We start from the raw sequence: 23,599 nt of genomic DNA on the forward strand, positions 1-23,599 counted from the left end.
GCCTGGAGTCTGCAGGGTGCATGGGAGCCGGGGATGGGATGTCTGTGTCCTGGGCCTCGGGTTAGGATATTCTTAGCAGGATTCATGAAGATTTAACTCACATTTAGGACCAAAAAAAAGGTGCTTTTCACGAAGCACAATTTATGACTTGTGATCAGCTTTTCCACTTTTTGTTCCGGTTCTCGCGGAGCAGGCACTAAAGGAAACCGGAAGGAAAGCCTTTTATAAAAGCCGTTCTCCAGAGACTTAAGTTTGGGTTCACTGGATTTTGTAACATCAGCATTTTTAAGGAAAAATTTTACAGTGAAAGCGTTCCTGCTGGCCAACTATAGAATCTGTTGTGTCACTAGGCCTGGACATTTATTGAAAAGTGAAAATACATTTTGTCCTCTTGACTTACACTGTAGGAACTTCTAGTATATATGAAGTTTGTAGACTAAGGAGAACTTAAACCTGTTTGAAAAGTGACGTGGTTCCCCGTAACAATTCGAGACGTTTCCATGTATTCATTCTTTCCTTTGTATATGAAAAACCATCACAGTAGCAGAGAAACTGGCGTGTTTAATGTGATTTGGTTCCTTGTAAATGTGTGCCCCCAAAGTGACCTGGGCCGGGGAGGCTTGGGCGACAGTTGTGGGGAGGCCTTTAGGGAAGCTGGTCACCCACGGGCGTGGAATGTGCTGTGATTCTTCCCCTCGATGTGCTTAGACTTCATTTTTAGCCCCCGTCATTTTGTTGGTAGATTTATTATTTTTTTTCCTGACCGGCCCCGGAACCTTCCTCTGTCTCCTTTTCTCTGCTGCACGAATGTCCTCTGACCCACCAGGGTACTTGGTAGGTTTTACAAAGGAAGGAATGGTTTCTTCAGTCTTTGTGTATTGAAAACTGTTATTGAAAAGTGACTTCGTTTAGAACAAATTTCATTATCTGCTTAAAACAAAATTAAAAGTGAGAGAAAGGCCAGAAGGAGGAAATCATGCTAATTAAATGTGTGTTTGCATCAAGGCACTAAATATTTTAACATATCAGATGAATGAAAACTTGCTAGAGATTTAAGTTATCAGAATGATTTTTTCTCAAGTAGTTCATATGACTTAAAATCACACAGAGCAAGATAGAAAAAGCGAGTTGCCATTTTTGTTTAGGCAAATACAGGAAGCTTTTAAGTTAATGGTCAGAGGTTCTCCTAACGTGGATGTTCACCTTCCTCACACCCAGACGTTTGGCTGTGCTTTTATTCCTCACTTGATCCGGAGCATAGCCCCCTCCATCTGTGGTCAATCTTCGGCTCTCTGAGGAGCAAGTAATTCAGAGGTGGTCTCATTAACAGCCAACTTGGAGAAGGTGCCAGCACACGGTGATACCTGCTCAGTGTTGGGTCAGGAATTTCTTTGAGCGAAGGTTGGTGGTTGTAAGTCTTGTTGCAGACTGAACACTTAGGCTCAGCATGGAGACCTCAGCCTCCGCTCTCTTATACCCAGAGGACAGAACATAGGTGCTTTATCCCGGGAAGAAGGAAAAGAGGAAACACAGCCAACCCGTGAACAACATGGGTTTGAACTGCGCGGGTCTGCACATGCGTGGATGTTTTTCAGCTACACGATCTACAGATGCGGAACTGCAGATGTGGAGGGACTCTGGATGCAGAGTGCTGACTGTAGATCCTCCATGGATTTCTGACTGTGTCTCTACCCCTGTGCTGCTCAACGGTCAGCTGCATTTTCACATGGATGGCAAGTGTTTTATACCTTGATGTTGAATGCAGAAGTGGCTGAGAGAGGTGGTCAGCTCTAATCTCACCCTTAAACCCAGATTGGGGAGCGTCCTGGGACCTTTGTTTTTTTTTAATCTGAAAGTATTCATGAAATTATTTAATCTCTCATGAGACTTGAAGACTGTTCATCTGTCCTTTTTTTTTTTTTTTAAAGATTTTGAAGTAGTCGTATTTAAAAGGATTGTTGATTTTAAGAGAGATTTTGTCTTCTACCTGTTAATCTCTTTCTTCCCTTCAGTTTTTATTGCATTTTATTCACATCAGTTCTGATTATAATTCTCCCATTGGAGAACTTTGTTACCTGCCCTCCTTTCCTTTTGAATGCATTTTCCACTGTTTATTCCTTCATCCATTTACTCTTTTCAAGCATTCATTCCAAAGTGTCTCCCAAGCCAACTGTAACATCCAGGGAGGGGATATAAAAATGAACGACAAGGGAAGAACGTTCTTTTGTGTATGTCACATATTTTAGATACCTGTTTCTCCTGCTAGAAGTTGAGTCACTTGAAGACCAGAACCTTGTCTCCCTTGTCTTTGTAGCCTGCCTCCCAGACTTAGCAGATACTCGGTCACTTCGTGGAAGAAACGATGTCTATTTCTAGCTGATCATCCCCGAGACTTAATGATAGAGGGCCATAGTTCCATTTTCAAATATAGCAAAGGCATAATTATTGTCATCCATTCATACTCTTCAACTTCATTCTCAAAATTAGGTCCCAAGTCAACCAATAATTACCTTTGAAATGTGTGGGTTATTTGAGGCAACCAGGTGGTGACCTTGGGTCCTCAGCCAGAGTTTATTTCTTGAGCCCAGTCGGTGGCCTTGAGCTCTTTTTCTGTTGTTGTTCACTTGGTTCCCAGGAGCCATGGTTTCCCAGGAAAGATGATTCCCGTTGGAATCGGGCTGTGATTCTTGCTGGGTTAAGTCAAGAAGCCTTTTGTTGCTGCTTCTGCAAGCTTACACCCTGAACTGGGACAAGTTTTTGTTTGGGGAAATGCGCGAGAAAGAGGAACCTTTCATTTTATTCAGAAGTCAGAAATAAAAGCCTCCCCACCACCGGGAGATGTTTTGGTCATGGCATGCCAGCCTGGCTTCATTTCTCCACCTAACAGTTGAGCAGGCAGGCCTCTTTCTTTACCCTGGGCCAGTGCCCAGCGTCCCCCGGGAGCAAGGAGAGCCCCGTGGGGGCCCTGCCCCTGCTCGATGCAGGATCACGAGGAGGCAGGAGCTCAAGGCTCCTGTGTTCACAGTGTGGAGCTTCCCAGCTGCTTCTCCCACCGTCCTCACCACGTTTGTAAAACCTCCCTTGTGACTCTTCCATCAGCAGCGCTCACAGGGCCTAGATTCCTTTTCTCTTCTTTCCCCATGGAGCTGGAGAAGCAGTCGGGCATCTGGCAGTTAAACTGATTCAAGAAAGGTTAAACCAACTACAGGCAGCTTGTGGCCCTCGCATGGACCACAGTTGCCCTCTGATGGGTCTTGCGATTGCAGGCAGTGGCGGTGCAGACCTGTTCAGGACATCTGCCCTTTCCAATTCAGTTCAGTTGCTCAGTTGTGTCCAACTTTTTGTGACCCCATGTACCGCAGCCCGCCAGGCTTCCCTGTCCATCGCCAACTCCCAGAGTTTACTTAAACTCATGTCCATTGAGTCGGTGATGGCATCCAGCCATCTCATCCTCTGTTGTCCCCTTCTCTTCCCAGATTCACTCTTTCCCAGCACCAGGATCTTTTCAAATGAATCAGTTCTTTGTATCAGGTGGCTGAAGTATTGCAGTTTCAGCTACAGCATCAGTCCTTCCAACGAATATTCAGGACTGATTTCCTTTAGAATGGACTGGTTAGATCTCCTTGCAGTCCAAGGGACTCTTAAGAGTCTTCTCCAACACCACAGTTCAAAAGCATCAATTCTTTGGCACTCAGCTTTCTTTATAGTCCAACTCTCACATGCATACATGACTACTGGAAAAACCATAGCCTTGACTAGACAGACCTTTGTTGGCAAAGTAATGTCTCTGCTTTTCAGTGTGCTGTCTAGGTTGGTCATAGCTTTTCTTCCAAGGAGCAACTGTCTTTTAATTTCGTAGCTGCAGTTACCATCTGCAGTGATTTTGGAGCCCCCAAAAAATAAAGTCACCCACTGTTTCCATTGTTTCTCCATCTATTTGCCATGAAGTGCTGGGACCAGATGCCATGATCTTAGTTTCTGAACTAAGTTTTCTGAACTCTGCCCTTTCCAGAAAAGCCCCATTTCTGTTCACGGCAGGACTCCCCGCAGGGGAGGGATCATGGTCCTTCTCTGGATGACCCCAGCCTCTCCAGCACTGATTTCTCCGAATCCTTTGTGTTTCCAGTGCAAAGGTCTCTAAAATTTGGTTCCCAACTTTTCAAGACTTTTACTTTGACCTTCTTGCTCTATTTTTGGTCATCTCTCTGTAGTCTCTAAAACGATTTGCTTTATTGTTTATTCTTACATATGTGTGATACCTTGAGCCATAGTTTCTTTTTGTAACTTCCTGTTTTGATAAAATATTTAGGATCACAGAAAGTTGGGAGAAAGGGAAACAGGAGATCCCTGCACCTTTTCCCATCATCCCCGAGGGGTCACGTCTCACATAACCATGTGCCTTGTCAGAGCGTGAACGTGACTTTGCCACACTTTCAGAGCTTACTCGAGTTTCCCCAAGTGTGCACGCCCCTGTGTGTGTATGTGTACATGCGAGCACACGTTTAGCTTCATGCAGTTTTGTCGCGTGTAGATTCGTGTAACCATCAGCACTCTTCCACATACAGAATCACCCATCACCAGTGGACTCCTCTGTGCCCCCTCCTTACAACCATGCCCACCCCTACCCCCACCCCTCACCCCTGGCAGCCACTCATCTGTCCTTCTCCATCTCTATAATTTGATTTAAAAAATGTTACATAGATGGAATCATACCACGTGTACCTTTTTGTGATTGGCTTTTTCTGCTCAGCACAGTTCCCCTCAGAACCCTTCCCTGTCGTCTCACGACCCAGTACTTTGTCGCTGAGTGGTCTCTCGTGGTATGGATACATCTCAGTTTCTGAACAATTTACCTTTTAAAGAACAATGAGGATATTTTGATTTTTCCAAAAAGATAAGCTGTGGACCTTCCTGTGCAGGTTTTTGCATGAACTTAAGTTTTCATGTCTCTGGGATAATTGCCCAAGAGTACGATCGCTGGGTCCTTTGGTTAAACACATACTGTTCTGAAAGAAAGTGCCAAACTTTCCCAGCGTGACTGTACCATCTTACACTGCCACCAGCAATTTACGAGTGGCCTGTAGCTTGTTAACATCTCAGACGTCCAGGATGCTTTGATATATTTGTCAATGGGAAAGGTTAATATCAAACAGAATATTTTAGGAAGTAAAGTTTAGCTTATACCATCAAATCTTGGTAATTTTTATGTTAACATTCAGTTCCTTAGATGAACTCTCTAAGGATGCTCTTAAATGTTTGATTTCTCTAGTTTGTTTATCTGATACAGATACAAACAAACAGGTGAATGGCCACAAGTAAGGGGACACTCGGGGTCTAGAACCATCCGCTGCATCATTAGACCTTGCAGGACTGAGCCTTAGATTTAAATTTGGACATTTAGTTGCTCCCTGTTGGTTTATCAACTAAATCTTCACATAGGTTGTGGTATCTGATATTTCTTTCTTTCTTTTTTTTTAAAATAGGTGGTCTTCCCCTGGGTAGGACTATCTCCCAAAGTAATTCTAATCATTTCTGACTTCCTTCCGTAAAAATATAATCTTTATTAAAATAATGAAGAAAGTATATTAAGAGTGGCACATTCCCTGACTTAACTGGCCGAGTGACGTGGGGCAGACTGCTCCGTGGTACCCCAGCTCTCTCTGCAGAACTGGGAGTAACAGCATCTCTGAGGGTTATGGGCCATACACACTCCAGGTGCTAGCTGCCAGTAAACGTCCGTGTTTTTCCTCGTCCCTGCCTTGTTACTTGACAAATGATTTAATCATTTACAGGGTATAACCCTGATAGCTCCCTTACTCATCTTTGAGCAACAGAAACTGCTTGATCTGCCTCTGCCACCCTTTCTCAGAGTTGGTGCCTCACTCTGACCCTTCAGGTCAGCCGTCAGAACCTTGCTGGGTGCTCACCTCCAGCGCCGCGTCCAGGGCAGTGCCCGGGGCAGAGGAGGCGGCTCCAGACAACTTTTGCTCCTGGCACCGTCACGTTGGCACATGTGGATTTCTTTGTTTACATCACTCAATACTTTTGTTTCCAGCCAAAGCTGCAAAATAAGTGAGTTTTTTTTTCCCCCCAAACAAATATTTGGAAAATCTTTGGGTTTTGGCCAGTTGGGAAAGAGGGATGTTATTATCTAAAAGGAAAATTCTTTTTTCAGTTTAGTGTGCTGCTTCTGCTGCTGCTAAGTCACTTTAGTCGTGTCCGACTCTGTGTGACCCTATAGACGGCAGCCCACCAGGCTCCCCGTCCCTGGGATTATCCAAGCAAGAGTACTGGAGTGGGTTGCCATTTCAGTTTAGTGTAATTCATGTTAAAACATTATTTTTGTTAGAGAGTGGTTTAAAACTGGGTTCTCTCTCAGGGCATAGTGGCTCAGATGGTAAAGCATCTGCCTGCGAAGCGGGAGACTCAGGTTCAATCCCAGGGTCGGGAAGATCCCCTGGAGAAGGAAATGGCAACCCACTCCAGTACTCTTGCCTGGAGAATCCTGTGGATGGAGGAGCCTTGTGGGCTGCAGTCCATGTGGTTGCAAAGAGTCGGAAACAACTTAGCAACTAAACAGCAACAGCAATATGGTGGGATCAGTGAGCATTTGACCAAGCATTCGACATTCAATTTGTACACAAGACAGAAAAATGTGGGCTGAATGACTGTGAAAAAGAATTGGTTTAGAGTGTCAGTTAACACACAATCAAGACTGTCCTTATCCTCCCAAACCGATCTCTGAGGAGACCTTGCCAGGAAGAAAGGGTTTGTACCTTTCTTTCGTAATTCACACCCGGCATGTGAATAAGGAAGTCATTTCCAACCCAGGCCCATAATCGAATCAGCTTGTTGATGAAGGGGATGTAGGAGCTGGAGACCAGTCATCCAGGTGGACCCCGTGCCCCACAGACAGATGGTTTTAATTCCTGGTGTCACATTTATAGGGGAGCAGACACTGCGGTCACTGCATCTTTAACCTGACTCCACTAACCTAGTCAGAACTTTTATGTCTATCTGGCATATCTGGAGAGATTACGCATCCAAACCCAGCCAGCCTGAAAACTTGCTTTGTTGTGTTGAGAGCGATTTATCTTGAAAATGGGCAGGTTGCCATAAAGCCAGGACAGGCTTGGTGCTGAAGCAGAAACCATCGTGGCTGTATTAAAAGCCCTGGCTGGTGAGGCTGGCAGTGGGGGGCCGGTTAGTGGATGACCTCAGCAGGGCTGGAGGATGTTTGCCCTGCAGACCTCTGCCCGCGCACGAAGCCTGCGAGTGGGTAGATTGGTGAGGAGGACAAGCTTATCAAAGTCTAGACCAGGGTCTGCCAGATATGCCAGATATGTCAGATAAGAAAATAGGTTCTGAGAAGATCCCAGCAAGCGTAAGTCCAGATGTGTCACAGAAATGTCATTCATGGGTTTTAATTTATGAGTCTGCTTTGACTCGGAGCAGGCAGGCGACTTCCCTGGTGGCCCACTGCCCACCTTCCAGTGCAGGAGATGTGGGTTCGATCCCTGGTCCGGGAACTAATAAGATCCCCTGGGGAATGAAATGGCAACCCAACCCCTCCCGTGTTCTTGCCTGGAAAATCCCATGGACAGAGGAGCCTGGTGGGCTACAGTGCATGGGGTTGCAGAGTCAGACTGCAACTAACACTTACAAGAATAACCAGGTGCTCCTGAAACCCTTCCTCCTCAGTCAGGTGACAGGCATGTGCCCCCGAAAGACCCCATTGCTCATTTCAGACTGAGGAACATGCTGCTTGTAGCTGGAAGAGTTCCGCTTTGATTCAGGCTTCCTCTGCCAGAAACAGAATCGTGTTTTCTGTGTGTGGCAGGCACCCTCTGCAATTCCGCCTGTAAATTGGCATTGAAACCGCCCACTTCTGCTGCTGGCCCTTACGGTTCCCACACGGGCCCTGCACCCCACCCATTCCCACTGGAACCTGAATGATGGTCACAAACAAGCAGGGATGTGGGCACCAGTGGTGGCGGCTTCTGTTCCCGAGGTGCTTGTGGGGGTTGAGCACTGCCACGCCTTTGTGGTCTTTTCTCTCGATTCCCAAACTGGCTTTGCCTGTTAGGGGAGGCATACGTGGTGAAACGCTCCCATTTCATAGCGGAGGAAGCTGAAGGCAGAGAAGACCAAGGACTTGCCCAAGGCCATGTAGGGGATAAGGACCCTCCTCTGATCCTCCAGATGGCCCAGGCTTGTAGCCTTCACCTGGGCGAGGCTGCAGGTGGAGCAGCCCCCAAGTCTCAGGGCTTGCATCTGACCTCCTCACCGACCCAGTTAGAGACTCAGTCCTTGCCTGGGCTCCACACCCCAGTGAGCGCTTCTAGGAGCTTCGCTAATGAAGAAGGGGCTTTTTCAGGAACTTCTTCCCAGCAGAACCTTCGTCCCTTCTTTAGGCTTCACCCAGCACAGCATGCAGGGTGTGGGGAAGGGGCTGGAGTAGGCGGCACACGGGGGTCCGACCCAGCTGGACGCTGGACCCAGGACCAGGCTGTCTCGCATCTTAGCACTGGGTTTTCTCCCAAAAACCCCACCTGTCTTCCTGAACCTGGCCTGCGATCCATGTCTGTACATACCTGCAACGCCATTCTGGGCGGGGTTGACGTTCTCTGCATCGATAACTCAGAGTTGGCCTCTAGAGGGCAGCATTGCCTCACTCTGGCTGCCTGGCCATCCGCTGGCTGCAGACAAGGTTCTCTTAGAAGCAGACTCCGACTGCTGAGAACTTGGGTAGACTACAGCTCCTCTCTTACTGTGGGGCAGAGGTTTATTTTTTTACTGTAAATTAGCAGCATGTACAGAAATGCAGTTTTTTTCCCCCTTAGGAAATCTGTGGTAGAAAGTTTCACAGGTATCCTAGAGACTCTTTCTCATTCCTTTATTCAGAGGTTATTTTAGGCATCATAGGTACCACTTTGAAACCTTAAAAATAGACTTTGCCTGAATCATGTTGTATTATTATGATACGTCTCAGTTCATCATCAACTGGCATCAGAAATTACCTCTCTCTGAGACTTTGTCCTCCAAAACGAATTTCCTGTAGGCCCAGAGAGACGAATTCTAAAACGGTAAAGGATCTTTGGGCATTTCAATTGTGGATTTATGTGTAGCCTGTCCTTCTACCTCGGTTATTTTTCCCTTTTCAACTGTGTGGACCCAGGACGGACCCCGGTGGTCTACTCCACACCTGAGCCCTTCACTGGCCCCACAGCCGGCTGGGCGGCGTGTCGAGAGGTCCAGGGTGTCGAGGGAATAAACTGGTTCTTTCCGGATTGCTGTCAGTCTTTCCCAGCATCAGGGTCTTTTCCAGTGGGTCAGCTCTTCACGTCAGGTGGCTAAAGTGTTGGAGTTTGGGGAGGTCAAAAGATTTAACTGTGGTGCAGTGTTAAATTTACGAGAATAAGTGACCTGTTTTGAACAGCTGGTTGGAACTGGGGCATGTTTTGAAAAATATCCATAGAACACTTTCAAAAACTGATTCTTATCAGAATTTTTCTTGTAAGAATAAAACTATAATAGTGGCTAACATTGACTTATTTTGAAGAAATACATATCATCTTGTTGAATTTTCTCAGTAACTCCCTGAGGGAGGCATTGTTATTACCATGTTCATTTTATGAATAAGAGCTCCAAGACATAGATCCAGGTTAAGTTGCCCAAGTCACACCCTGGGAAATGTTAAGTCAGGATTGGAACTCAAGACAATCTGGCTTCAGGACCCACACATAATTGTTATTCAATATTATGAGAAAAGTGTTTTTATAAATTATTTGTGGCTATAACACTTTTCTGTTGAGATATAACTGACACATACTAGTTTCAGGTATACATCATAATGACTTAATTCTTGTATATATTGTGACATCATCACCTTCCCATAAAAGGTTTTTCATGGGAAATACTAAAGCAAATTAAGAGATTTCTTCTGGTCATAGTGCTTTCATCCTTCCTATTATTTATAACTACAGCAGCCATGAAATTAAAAGATGCTTACTCCTTGGAAGGAAAGTTATGACCAACCTAGATAGCATATTCAAAAGCAGAGACATTACTTTGCCACCAAAGGTCTGTCTAGTCAAGGCTATGGTTTTTCCAGTGGTCATGTATGGATGTGAGAGTTGGACTGTGAAGAAAGCTGAGTGCCAAAGAATTGATGCTTTTGAACTGTGGTGTTGGAGAAGACTCTTGAGAATCCCTTGGACTGCAGGGAGATCCAACCAGTCCATCCTAAAGGAGATCAGTCCTGGGTGTTCTTTGGAAGGACTGATGCTGAAGCTGAAATGCCAATACTTTGGCCACCTCATGCAAAGAGTTGACTCATTGGAAAAGACTCTGATGCTGGGAGGGATTGGGGGCAGGAGAAGAAGGGGACGACAGAGGATGAGATGGCTGGATGGCATCACCAACTTGATGGACATGAGTTTGAGTGAACTCCGGCAGTTGGTGATGGACAGGGAGGCCTGGCGTGCTGCAATTCATGGGGTCACAAAGAGTCGGACATGACTGAACGCCTCAACTGAACTGAACAGCAACCATGTTCGTGAGAATTTAGAGGGAAAAGAAAGCTAGAGTATGTTATTCTTTATAGATGGTGCAGAAAATCAGTCCATATTTGGTCTGTTGATGAACGGCTTTTTTCATGTTGAAATACAGTATCAATGTGAAGAGTCACCGGGTCTGGGGGCCTCCTTCCTGACACTCGACTCAGGTTTTGCTCCTGAGGTGGCACTGCTAATAGGTGTGCCCATGTGTGCAGGTTACTTTATCACCCTGGGGCCTCTCTTCTTTAATCTGTAAGATCATAGTGTTGGACCAGCCTCTCTCTGAAATGCCTTTAATTAAAATCCTTGGATTGTATGAAATTTGCTATCTTACGAAAATGAGTAAATAATATGACACAAGTTGACATTTTAACATTTTTAGTAAAATAAACTCTTTGTGGCCCCAAGTACTTGACTAAAAGTAAGTCCTTTGCCAGCACTCCCCTTATTTTTAAATTTAGTTGGCCTGTTAAAGAGCCAACTGCCAGTGCTCTGTTTTGAACTAAATGCGTGTTTAGCAACAAAAGAACTCTTACAAGGTTAGCTTGGACTTGCCTTCACTCGTCATTAGGGAATGGCTAATTAAGCTGTAATGAGAACCCACTCATTTCGAATGTCTCCAATTAAAAAGACCAGGCACGTCAGGTACCGGTGAGGGTGGGGCAGGACGGGAGCGCTCGCACACTGCAGCGGGCAGATGCGAAATGAGGCGCTTTGGAAAACAGTTTGGCCCACACCTACCATGTGATCCGGCCATTCCACGCCTGGACATGTACCTCCAAGAAAGGGAAGTGCAGGTGCCTGCAGAGGCAGACACCAGGGTGCCGCACGCCGGAAACAGCCCAGATGTCATCACCATCTAAGCCGATAAGGTGCGTCATCAGCACAGAATGGAATACCGCTCAATAATGAAAAGGAAAGCCCTGTTGATACACACAGTGGTATGGATAAAGTCTCAACGATGCTGATAAAAGCCAGACCAAAAAAATGAGTACCTACAAGGTGATCCTGTGAATAGAATTTTAGAAAATGGAAGCTAGTCTGTAGTGGCAGAAGGCAGGCTGGTGGCTGTCCGGGAAGGGGGTTCAGAGAGGGAGGAGGGGGTCCCCAGGGCCTCGGGAAGATTCTCGGGGTCAGGGAGCACCCGTGTCGCAGCCGCATTGCCCTTCACACGGACCTGCATGTGTCAGAGCTCATCAAACCGTATAGAGTAAGTGCCCTACGTGCAAACCTGTATATACTAAGTCCCCTGCACGCGAACCTCCAAGTTTGGAACTTTCAAAGATGGCGTGTGTGCGTTCCATCAGCGTGAGGTGTGAGTGACGTTGCAGCGGGTCCTCCGTCTCCCATTGCTGAGAATCCTTCAGCTCTACCGTCTCCCACCTCCTCTCCCTCCCCCGGTCAGTGACTCTTCTTGCCTGTTCACTCGATGCCAGCCCGTGTACCAGCTGTTGAACTGTTACCACCGTACCTTCCGTGGTACTGTACTTCAAGATTAAAATGTGTTCTTTTTTAATTATTTGTGTGAAAAGTATTACAAACCTTTTACAGTACAGGGCTGTATAGCTGGTTGTGTTAGTTCGGTACCTAGGCTAACTTTGTTGGACTTAGAAACAAATTGGACGTACGAGCATGTTCTCAGAGCAGAACTCATTCGTATGTAGCAAACTTCCTGTATTTTAAACTTCTGCGGTTTCTTGTGTGTCAGTGAGGCCTCAGTAAAGCTGTGGTGCTCTCTCTGCCAAGAGGCCTACGTGGCAGGGCAGGGTAGGGGCAAGCCTCTCCCCGCCACCCAGACAGCCATCTGTAAGGGACTCATAAGACACCTACCTCTAGCCACCCAGGCGGTCCTAGTGGTATAAAACCCGCCTGCCAGTTCAGGAGACGTAAGAGACTCAGGTTCTATCCCTCCCTGGGTCAGAAAGGTCCCCTGAAGGAGGGCACAGCAACCCTCTCCAGTGTTCTTGCCTGGAGAACCCCATGGACAGAGGAGCCTGGTGGGCTACAGTCCTAAGGGGCAAAGAGTCGGACACGACTGAAGCAACTTAGCACAAGACGCCGGAGGTGACTGTTCCATCCCCGGGGAAGCAGGGAGCATTTTCTCTGCACACACAAACCACTTCCAAGCTACCAGGGCCCGCTCCATTTAATTAATTGTCTTTGCTGCTCACTGACCAGGGATTTGGAGGAGGCAGTAGGCTTCCTGGGAGCAGGCAAGATACTGTGTCCCCGCCAGTCTGGGAGCCACTCTTGTCCCGAGTTATCTTTACCCACCTGGGTCCATGGACACCTTGTTGGTGGTCCTGGCCATGACAGTGACCACGCGTTTGCAGCCTGCACGCCTCTCGTGAGCTGTGGCCAGGTTGGCCGTGGCCTGGGCTGGGAGCGGGAACCTGGCACAGTCGCATCCGAATCTCCTGCCGGGTGTGGAGATGGGTTGATTGCACCACGCTGGGCGCTTCCTTCTTTTCTGAGGGATGTAGAGCCCCCCTGTCTGAACTGCAGCTTAATAGCAATAATGCTATTTGTAATTCTCTGGCTAAAAGTAAAGCCATCTGTGTGCTAAATAAGAGTCAGAAGGCACGTGGAAGGATGCCGGTTCCATTTAGCAGAGGTTCTGCCATCGGTGGGTCTTTTCCATTTCCTCTTGCGCGTGGCTCTGTCAGGAGGGACCGGCAGAGTCGCTGCCCACCCCCCGCCCTTCCTTTCTCCCCTTTGTGACAGTCCCCCCCCCACCCCCCCGGGCTTGCTGCCTATTTGTTTTTTCACCTCGCGTCCTGCTCTGTGTTCCGCTGGCCAGCCGTGTGGGGTGCCTTCCCCGCCACCCGCCTCCCTTCCGGCTCCCTGGGAGCAGCTGCCTGCGGTCCCCTCCCCCGGGCCGCAGGACAGGGCCCCTCATGGCGCTGTCCCCGCAGCTGTGGACATGGCTGGAGGAGCTGCAGAAGGAGCTGCTGGACGACGTGTACGCCGAGTCCGTGGAGGCCGTGCAGGACCTCAGCAAGCGCTTCGGCCAGCAGCAGCAGACCACCCTGCAGGTGACTGTGAACGTCATCAAGGAAGGCGAGGACCTGATCCAGCAGCTGAGGTGGGCTGGCCCCGTCCCTGCCCACCCATCCCTGCGCCCATCCCAGCCCCCTGCCCCAGCCCCTCTGTCCCTACACCCCCGTCCCTGCCCCCATCCCAGCCCCCTGCCCCAGCCCCCATCCCTACCCCTCATCCCTGTCCCCATCCCTGCACCCATCCCAGCCCCCTGCCCCAGCCCCTCTGTCCCTACACCCCCGTCCCAGCCCACCATCCCTGTTTCCCATCCCTGCCCCCTGGCCGAGCCCCCTGTCCCTACCCCTCGTCCCTGTCTTCTATCCCTGCCCCGTCCCAGTCCCCTGCCTCTACCCACCCCCTGGTCCCAGTTCCCCCGTCCTAGCCCCTCTGTCTCTACCCCCACCCCTGTCTCAGCACCCTATCCCAGCCCCCCAGTGCTCTGAGGTCTGCGGGGCACTCTTACCCGCTCTGCTTTTTTGAACCATTTACTATAACTCTCTGTCCAACTAGGTAGAAAATGAATAACATCCATGCAGAGGAGACTTAACATGTCTCTCCTTTCTTTTTTTTTCCTCCTTCGGTTTTCTTTCACTCTTTTTACAATTTTTCTCTTTATGGCATTGACTAATAAATTCCCCTGGTGTCTCAGACAGTAAGAATCTGTCTGCAATGCAAGAGACCTGGGTTTGATCCCTGGGTTGGGAAGATCCTCTAGAGGAAGAAATGGCAACCCACTCCAGTATCCTTGCCTGGAGAATCCCATGAATAGAGGAGTCTGGCGGGCTACAGTCCATGGGGTCTCAAAGAGTCAGACACGACTGAGCAACCAACACACACGATAAACTTTCTCAGAATTCAGATCTTATTAATATTTCCTTTTAACATCGACCTATTACTGACTGAAATTTCTTTACAAACCAGATGAATTTAAACCTCCCAGGACTGCGTCCTTGGGGTCCAGAGCACGCTGGTTTTCCAGAGTGTGGTAGGCATCCCTCCCCTGCAAGTCCAGGCTCAGGCAGGCCTGGCCTCTGGTGACACTCAGGTGCTGCTTGTGCAGGGAAGACAGGAGGCAGGCTGGGGTTGGGCCGCCTTTACGTGGACCCCCTGCTGTATCACTCAGGGTCAGCTTATCTAATAGTCACTGACGTCTTCCCGAGATGCTGGCTTTGCTGAGAGTCAGGCAGTCCTTCCGTGATAAAGGCTCAGTGAGCTGCTTCACACGGAAACACTCACAGCCGACCTGGCGCTGCTCTTTGTAGTGAATTGTTATTGGTCAGTCGCTCAGTCAGTCGCTCAGTTGTGTCCGACTCTTTGCCACCCCATGGACTGCAGCACGCCAGGCCTCCTTGTCCTTCACCATCTCCCGGCATTTGCTCAAATTCATGTCCATTGAGTCGGGGACGCCATGCAGCCATTTTGTCCTCTGTAGCAAATAGGAATTCTTTCTTCTCCACTTAATGAGGAAGGGGGCTGAAGCTGAAGCTCCCTGGGATGACTTGTGTGGTGGCTGGCCGCCTGCTTCTGAGATGGGCTGTGAGGAGGAGCGGGAGGTGTTCCTCAGCGTGTCCTGGGCCCCGGGGAAGCCCGGGGTGGTTGGGCTGGAGGGGCGGCTTCTTTTCTGAGAGCTGCAGCCCCGCTTCCTGCCGGCTCCTTCCCCCGGCCCAGCCCCCCAGCACCGACAGGGGCTTCCCTTCCAATTCCTGTTTGCACCCCTGCCTCCTCGCAGGGACTCAGCCATCTCCAGCAACAAGACGCCGCACAACAGCTCCATCAGCCACATCGAAACGGTGCTGCAGCAGCTGGACGAGGCCCAGGCGCAGATGGAGGAGCTCTTCCAGGAGCGCAAGATCAAGCTGGAGCTCTTCCTGCAGCTGCGCATCTTCGAGCGGGACGCCATCGATGTGAGTGTCCTGCCCTCGTCCAGCCCCGCCCCCCTCTGAGCCACGCCCTCGCCCACTGCCCACTCCGTCCAGGGCCCACCCTCGCCCACTGTCCCCCTTTCTGTCTGCACCAGGAGGAGGACGAGGAAGGACAGAGTGGCCCCCACCCCAGCTCGGCCCCCGAATCCGGGGCTCGGCCCTGGGGGAGGCAGGTGGGCAGCGGGCAGACACCACACAGAAAGAGAGCAAAGCGAGCGAGCTGTGAGAGTGGCGCCCAGGCAGGGCTTCTGCAGAGAGGGCTACCTTGTGCCCTAGGCTGGTCACCCTGGACCAGGCCCCCGCACAGCTGTCCCCTCGTCCTGGAGGCAGAGGCTCAGGGCAGCGATGGTCCTTCCCACCCTGTCCTCTTCCTGTCCCTCCGAGACTGAGTGCTCCCTGAGCCTGCAGTAATGGTGTTTTATGTCCCAGGAAACACCCTACCCACCCCTGCCCCACCCCACCTTTTTTTTCCCCCACAGAAATGTTCTCAGGCTGCCTGTAATTCTTATCTAAAAATCGACTATTGCACCTTATACGTGACTAGGAGAAAGAAGGACAGGTTTCTTTTCTTCATCAGGAAAAGGCTGTTTCTTGATTTTCTGCCAGGCAAGACTTTATGTTTTTGAACTTGAGGAAGTTCAAGCAGAAGTCATTATCGCTGGATGGCGCTGAAAGTGTGTGAAACAGGATGAAAGGAACCAGAACTCCCTGGTGAGGCTGGCTTTCTGGAGCCTGAGGGCTTTATGAGCTGCTGGCAGGGGCCTGCCTGCTGCATATTCAGGTACCTCCAGGCATCCCAGGTCGCCCATGCCCGCTGGCCAGAGTCTGCAGAGCGGGCTGTCTTGTCACTTGACCTACGTTTAGGACAGAGCTGTGAGGGCAGGGGGGTCCGGACCCCGCATACTGCAGAAGACGGGCGCAGAGCTCCCTCAGCTGAGCAGACCCTCTGCCTAAAGTGGTCCTGGGTCCCTCAGCCCAGCCCCAAGTGGCAGTTTGGTATGTGGGCCCCTCCTTTCGTGGCTGCTTATCTAAACTTCTGTCAGCCTTCTTATTACATTAAAGAAAGGCCTTCTTAACTGTTAACCGGTGATGACAAGGAGTTAAACTCTGCCCATGTTGCCTGGTCAAGCCTGCTCAAGGGCTTTGGTCTTGACTTTCCCATCCACATGGAGCCACGGAGAGAAGAGACACACTGGTCTCAGCTCATCGTGTCCAGCCATGGCCATGGTCAGGGTGCAGCACTGGGGGTCTCTGGGTCAGGGAGCAGCACTGGGGGGTCTCGGGGTCAGAGAGCAGCATTGGGGGGGTCTCAGGGTCAGGGAGCAATGCTGCATGAACAGAAGACCCTGCGTAGCTGCCCTCCTCTCTCACCTCCATTTCGCAGAAATTACTCCTATAAACGTAGCTGCTTATTAAATAGTTTCAGTCAGGGAATACAAAGAAGCAATGAGAAGCACTATTTGAAGTATTCCTTCCAGGATATTTTGGTATTTGAAAAACAAGAAAAAGTTGGCTTTGTTTGTATTAATGCTGCTGCAAAAGGGAGAATTTTATTTTGATTGTGTTTCTTCTTTCATGAAACTCCTGTTTTAAAATGTAGTTGTTTAGTCGCTCAGTCATGTCTGATTCTTTGCGACCCCATGGACTTCGCACGGCCAGATTGCCCTGTCCCTCACCATCTCCTGGAGTTTGCTCAGACTCATGTCCATTGAGTCAGTGATGCCATCCAACCAGCTCATCCTCTGTTGCCCTCTTCTCCTCCTGCCTTCAGTCTTTCCCAGCCTCAGGGTCTTATCTAATTAGTCAATCCTTAGCATCAGGTGGCCAAAGTACTGGAGCTTCAGGGTCAGTCTTTCCACTGAATATTCAGAATTGATTTCCTTTAATATTGACTGATTTGATCTCCTTGCTGTCCAAGGGACTCTCAAGAGTCTTCTCCAACACCACAGTTCAAAAGCATCAATTCTTCAGCACTCAGCCTTCTATGGTCCAACTCTCATATCCATACATGACAGCTGGAAAAACCATAGCTTTAACTGTATGGGCCTTTGTTGGCAAAATAATTTCTCTGCTTTTTAATATGCTGTCTAGGTTTGTCTTTTCTTCTAAGGAGCAAGCGTCTTTTAATTTCATGGCTGCAGTCACCATCTGCAGTGATTTTGGAACCCAAGAAAATAAAGTCTGTCACTGTTTCCATTGTTTCCACATCTGTTTGCCATGAAGTGATGGTACCGGGTGCCATGATCTTAATTTTTTGAATGTTGAGTGTTAAGCCAACATTTTCACTCTCCTCTTTCACCTTCATCAAGAGGCTCTTTAGTTCCTCTTCGCTTTCTGCCCTAAGGGTGGTGTAATCTGCATATCTGAGGTTATTGATATTTTCCCCTGCAATCTTAATTCCACCTTGTGCTTGCTTCATCCAGCCCAACATTTTGCATGATGTACTCTGCATATAAGTTAAATAAGCAGGGTGGCACTATACAGCCTTGACGTACTCCTTTCCCAATTTGGAACCAGTCCGTTGTTCCATGTCCAGTTTTAACTGTTGCTTCTTGACCTGCATACAGATTTCTCAGGAGGCAGGTCAGGTGGTCTGGTATTCCCATCTCTTTCTTGAAGAATTTTCCACAGTTTATTGTGATCCACACAGTCAAAGGGTTTAGCATAGTCAGTGAAGCAGAAGTAGATATTTTTCTGGAATTCTCTTGGTTTTTCTATGAACCAGTGGACTTTGGCAATTTGATCTGTGGTTCCTCTGCCTTTTCTAAATCCAGCTTGTATATCTGGAAGTTCTCGGTTCATGAACTGTTGAAGCCTAGCTTGGAGGATTTTGAGCATTATTTTGCTAGCATGTGAGATGAGTGCAACTATATGATAGTTTGAACTTTCTTTGGCATTGCTCTTCTTTGGGATTGGAATGAAAACTGACCTTTTCTGGTCCTGTGGCGAGTGCTGAGTTTTCCAAATTTGCTGGCATATTGAGTGCAGCACTTTCACAGCATTATCTTTCAGGATTTGAAATAGCTCAGCTGGAATTCCATCACCTCCACTAATTTTGTTCGTAGTGGATCAGGAACCAAAAACCTAAAATGTAAATCAGGAACCAAAAGCATGCATTTCCCCCCTACCATAGCCACAGAGTTCTGCATGGCCTCGAACAAAGCCAGCATGCTCAGCCAGGGATAAGTGTTTTCCTAAGCTGAGAAATTAAGCCTACAGTTCAGTCACAGACCAGCTAAAAGAAAGTCTAAAAGCTTTTAAAATGTCATAGCCTGAGAGCCTTCTGTTTCTCTAGAGTAATCCTGAAAATGTGAAAACCTGAGCACATTAGGCTTTGCTGAGATTTCCTCTCTTGTCTGGGAAAATGCCCCGTCTGACTGCCCATAGCAGGCATGGCGTGGTCTCATGGAAGAAATTCATGGTACCTAGTCAGTGTTTAAAAATCATGGTACCTGGTCAGTGTTTAAAATTCATGGTACCTGGTCAGTGTTTAAAAATCCCCTGTATCACTTGTATTTGAATTGAAATAACCTTTCCATCTCTCAAAAGTGAAGCAGTGTTTCCTATAGCTTAAAATATTGGGATTTCAGTCTTCAGATCGCCCGAATAAAATCTGTTCTGTTGATATGAAAAGAACAGCCAGAGCTTTATGCTAGTATCCTGTGACAGTCACAGAAAACAGCCATAGCTCTCTGTACATTTAGAAGGAAAAGGACTGTCTAAAAATTCAGGGATACATTTAAAAAAAAAATGGTATCTGAGTTATTTCTTCAAAGAATCCTGTTCAAAAAAGCCTTGCACTTTCTTGAGCTTTGTGTTTGCCACAGGTTTATTTTCTTGACTTGCATGGTGATTAACAAGCCGTAATGCCAAACGTGGAGACAGGAATTTTTTTCCCGATGCTCCTTGATCTTGGCCGTCGCCAGGGTTTCCTTGTGCTCAGTGAGTGTTTTTGAATCCTGCTGCTTTTAGCACATTGATCTTTGTTTATTGTCCATTTCTTGAGTGTTTTCTGAGCCTGACGTTGTCTGTGTGAGGCACTGTGGCTAAGTCTGTAACTCATCACCACACCTAATTCTTCTCCCTCAGGGTCAGAAAGCAAACAAACATTAAGAAAGAAAATTTCCCTTAGAATAGAGATCAAGGTTAAAGTTATGGTAATTTTTTTCTTTTAAAAAGTATTTTCCTTGTGACTTCTCGGTTTATGTCTAACTTGGCATTGTTTAAAATTATTAATTTGCAAGTAGATATAATAAATGAATTAACTTATAAATGAATATATTAATGTAACATACACATATATTATGCAGATCCCATAATAAAAGAAGAAATCAGAAAGATTTGGGCAATAGGAATTTGGAGAAGCCTTAAGATTTTTATTCTTTCCCATCTCACAGCTGAATTCTGTGTAAACTCTCACATTCTCAAATTAATTTCACTACCGCTTCTACGGATAAAAGAAATTAGGATCCATGGGAAATGTAAAGATAATATTTGTTCACAAGAAAGTTTTTCCTCTTTTCTGGATTTTATAATTCTGGTCATTATTTTTAAAAAGTATATCACGTAAGTTTTCAGACCTGCATAAAAGTAGCAAAAATAGTACAGCGGCTTTCCAAGTGCTTATCCTCTGAATTCGATGAATTTGCCCATCTTACCAAGTATCCTTTAGATATTGCTGTGCTGTGATGTTTTAGAGGAAAACTCTACCAGCCGGTAGCGTTTCACTCCTAAAGACTTTGTAAGTACCTCTGAAAAGTAGGCCATTTTCTTACATAACCACATCCCAAGCACCGTGCCAGTTTAAGAGTGTTTCTTTGTTACCTGCTAACACTCAGCCTCTGTTCAGCTTTCTACAAGTGCTGCAGAGAGGAGGCACGTGGGGTCTGCTCCTGCATTTGCGGTTAATGTTTTCACCTGGAAGTGTCTCTCTCTGCCCTTCTCTTTTTTTCTGTGTGATGACTCGTTGAAGTAACAAGTATCAAAAGAACCAAGTCCCACATTTTGCCTTTTTTACTTGATTTCTACTAGGCTGTTTAACCGTGTTTCTTGCCTTGGCATTGTCTGTAACCTTACAAGGTGGATGGTGGTGGTAGTTTAGTCACGGAACTCATGTCTGACTCTTACAACCCCATGACCTGTGTAGCCCACCAGGTTCCTCTGCCCATGGGATTTCCTGGACAAGAATACTAGAGTGGGTTGCCATTTCCTTCTCCAAAGAAGGTAGATGGAAAGACCCAATCAGATTCGGGTTCCTTTTGGTTCCCAAGGCTCCACAGCTGACCCCACTTGGCTCTTCCACAAGGCGGCCTGTGTCCTGTCTGGTCCCCCTTCTTCAGGGATGCTGCGGGTAGTCTGCAGTCCCAGGAGGTGCCCCATCAGCCTCTCTCTGATAGTCCATTAGGTGCTGATGACCTTGACCTGAATAGGTGTTTTACTAGGATTTTTTGTTAGAAAGAAGTTTTCTAATTTTATTATTTCTACACCTAATAGCTAGATTTAACCATAAAGAGGAACTTTGCTTCATCATTTTGTGCTTGAATAATTCGTTTTCTCCTTTAAGAACCAATTTTGAGGATAAAGCTTGATTCCTTTTAATCAGAACCAAAGAGTTTTTCGTTAACTTTTTGGGTTTCAGCTCTTCTCGTCTAACGTCACTGGGAATTAATGGGCTTTTTTATAGTCAGTTAATTTGATTCAGTTGTGGTCATTTTTTAGGGTCTAACTGTCCTGTCTTTGGCCAGCAGGAGCCCCATCCACTGGCTTCTGTGTCCTTCTGACGCAGTCTCATCCATCTCTTCCTCCCTGACTCGGCCCTGAGAGGTGTCACAGCAGGCTTTCATTCTTCACGTCTTGGTCCTAAGCAGATAATTTCCCTTGTCAGATCATCTCAGACCTGGAGTCTTGGAACGATGAGCTTTCTCAGCAGATGAACGACTTCGACACGGAGGACCTCACGATCGCGGAGCAGCGCCTGCAGCACCACGCGGACAAGGCCCTGACCATGAACAACCTGACCTTCGACGTCATCCACCAGGGGCAGGACCTGCTGCAGTACGTCAACGAGGTGCAGGCCTCCGGTGAGCAGCATGGCCCGCCCGCGTCGGCTGGGGCTCCTCTCAGGGCGACGGCTCTGCGGGCCGCTCGCCCTGGGATTCAGGTGTTCCACCTGCTCTCTGAATGGAAACGTGCACTTGCTTTCACCCACGTAAAAGTGATGTTAGTCATTCAGTCATGTCCGACTCTTTGCGACACTATGGACTGTAGCCCTCCAGGCTGCTTCTGTCCATGGGGATTCTCCCGGCAAGAATACTGGAGTGGGTAGCCTTTCCCTTCTCCAGAGGATCTTCCCAACCCAGGGACTGAACCCCAGTCTCCTACATTGCAGGCAGTTTCTTTACCATCTGAGCCACCAGGGAAGCCCTCACCCACATGATATGGTCACATTTAACATTATGACTAGTGTACTTCCCCCTAATATTCTTTCATGTTATTTCAAGCGGCATGAAGTTTCGTTTTACAAATGATTTATTGTTTTATCTCCATGAATGAAAAGTAAACCCCAAGAAAATATTTTCATGTCCTTTGTTTTTTTTTTCTTAGTTTACATTTTACCAGCAGATGTCACTGTAGGCTCAAAACCGTGGAGGGGACTGTAGTGTTAGAAATTTAGCAGCAACTGCATACTGCATTATTCCTGTTACCCAAGTCAGATTCTGTGCTTTCTCAAGAGTTGAACGGATATGCGGTGGATACCAAAAATAAGCCAAAGTTCGCTCGTTTATAAAGGACTTCTCACTTTGATCAGATATCAGTATAGGAGGAAAAGCAGATAGATAGGTAATGAGTTTGGTTTGATTGTGCTTAGTCGCTCAGTCGTGTCCAGCTCTGCAGCCCCATGGACTGTAGCCCACCAGGCTCCTCTGTCCGTGGGGTTCTCCAGGCAAGAATACTGGAGTGGGTTGCCATGCCCTCCTCCTGGGAATCTTTCCAACCCAGATCTCCCGCGTTGGTTTGATTAGCTGTTCCTTAAATTTGGCTTTGGACCCCATCACGCTCATCCTCTGAGACACACTTGTGTGCTCGGAGGTGCACATAAACCGCCTCTGCTGGCTTCAGCCTTCCCAGTCACGGCTTGGCCCCCGCCGGGTAGGTAGGTCAGGTTCCAGGTGTAGCGTGTGCATCATGCACCCGTTAAGAACAGGTTGAAGCGCTGGTTGAACTCAGGGCGTCCCTTCAACGTCCACAGGCGTGGAGCTGCTTTGCGACAGAGATGTGGACATGGCCACGCGGGTCCAGGACCTCCTGGAGTTTCTGCACGAGAAGCAGCAGGAACTGGACCTCGCTGCTGAGCAGCACCGGAAGCACCTGGAGCAGTGCGTACAGCTGCGCCACCTGCAGGCCGAGGTCAAGCAGGTAAAGGAACGGCCGGAGGTCTGAGCCAGGCCCACAGGGACTGTGTGCGAGCACTGGGAAAGGGTGGCCCTACATCACAGCCCTCCTGATGTAAGGGTAGAGCACACCCCCTGACGCAGCTGCAGCTAGCTGGAACAGCCAGTGCCCGGGCAGCCATGCGCTTACTGCTCTAGTAGAAAAGCCTTCGCCACCCGGCAGGCCGATCACTTACGAGTCACCTCCACTTCGCTTGTTTTGTCATTGGTAATCTCTTGCCTGAAACTCTGAACATGGTGCTTCCTGGGCTGAATAAATATATGATTTTTTTTTTCCCTCCCCAAATAAGCTATTATCAGTCTGCCCCAGACCACAGGCTCTCTATGGCTGGGGTCTTCTTGTTTTGTCAGAACTCTATACTGCCACCTCCCAGATAGCATGGCAAAATAAAAATGAACATCTGGAACAGATTGGTTTCAGCTCAGTGCCCGTGGGATTCCATGCCTGTGTGTATTAAGCATGTCCGTGACACTTTACCTCATGAGCCAGGGAAGCCATGGAAGTATGGATTCCCAGGATTCTGGTAGATGCACAGAAAAACACAGGTTAAGTTTGATCAGAGGGGACTTAGTGGTTGCCAAATGGCTGCCAAATGGCCGTTGTAGCCCCAGCCATCACCTCCACATT

General features: G+C 48.0%; 1 protein-coding gene across 12 annotated transcripts in view; it reads left to right on the forward strand.

Annotated features, from left to right (window-relative positions):
* Positions 1-23,599, forward strand: part of TRIO (trio Rho guanine nucleotide exchange factor) — a 363,061-nt gene that overhangs the window by 197,278 nt on the left and 142,184 nt on the right. For all 12 annotated transcript variants that reach the window (XR_015148618.1, XM_086361236.1, XM_086361240.1 and 9 more), the window contains 4 exons: positions 13,475-13,644; positions 15,328-15,502; positions 21,405-21,600; positions 22,770-22,936. Coding sequence is in view for 11 of the 12 variants with exons in the window: in XM_086361236.1 (XP_086217362.1) it covers positions 13,475-13,644; positions 15,328-15,502; positions 21,405-21,600; positions 22,770-22,936 (708 nt within the window). In the remaining variant the exon portion in view is untranslated. The remainder of the gene's footprint in view (positions 1-13,474; positions 13,645-15,327; positions 15,503-21,404; positions 21,601-22,769; positions 22,937-23,599) is intronic.

The sequence above is a fragment of the Bos grunniens genome, chromosome 20, assembly GCF_055505025.1.
Source record: "Bos grunniens cultivar Pamir isolate PY7600 chromosome 20, Bosgru_T2T1.0, whole genome shotgun sequence".
In the NCBI taxonomy this organism is placed as follows: Eukaryota; Metazoa; Chordata; class Mammalia; order Artiodactyla; family Bovidae; genus Bos; species Bos grunniens.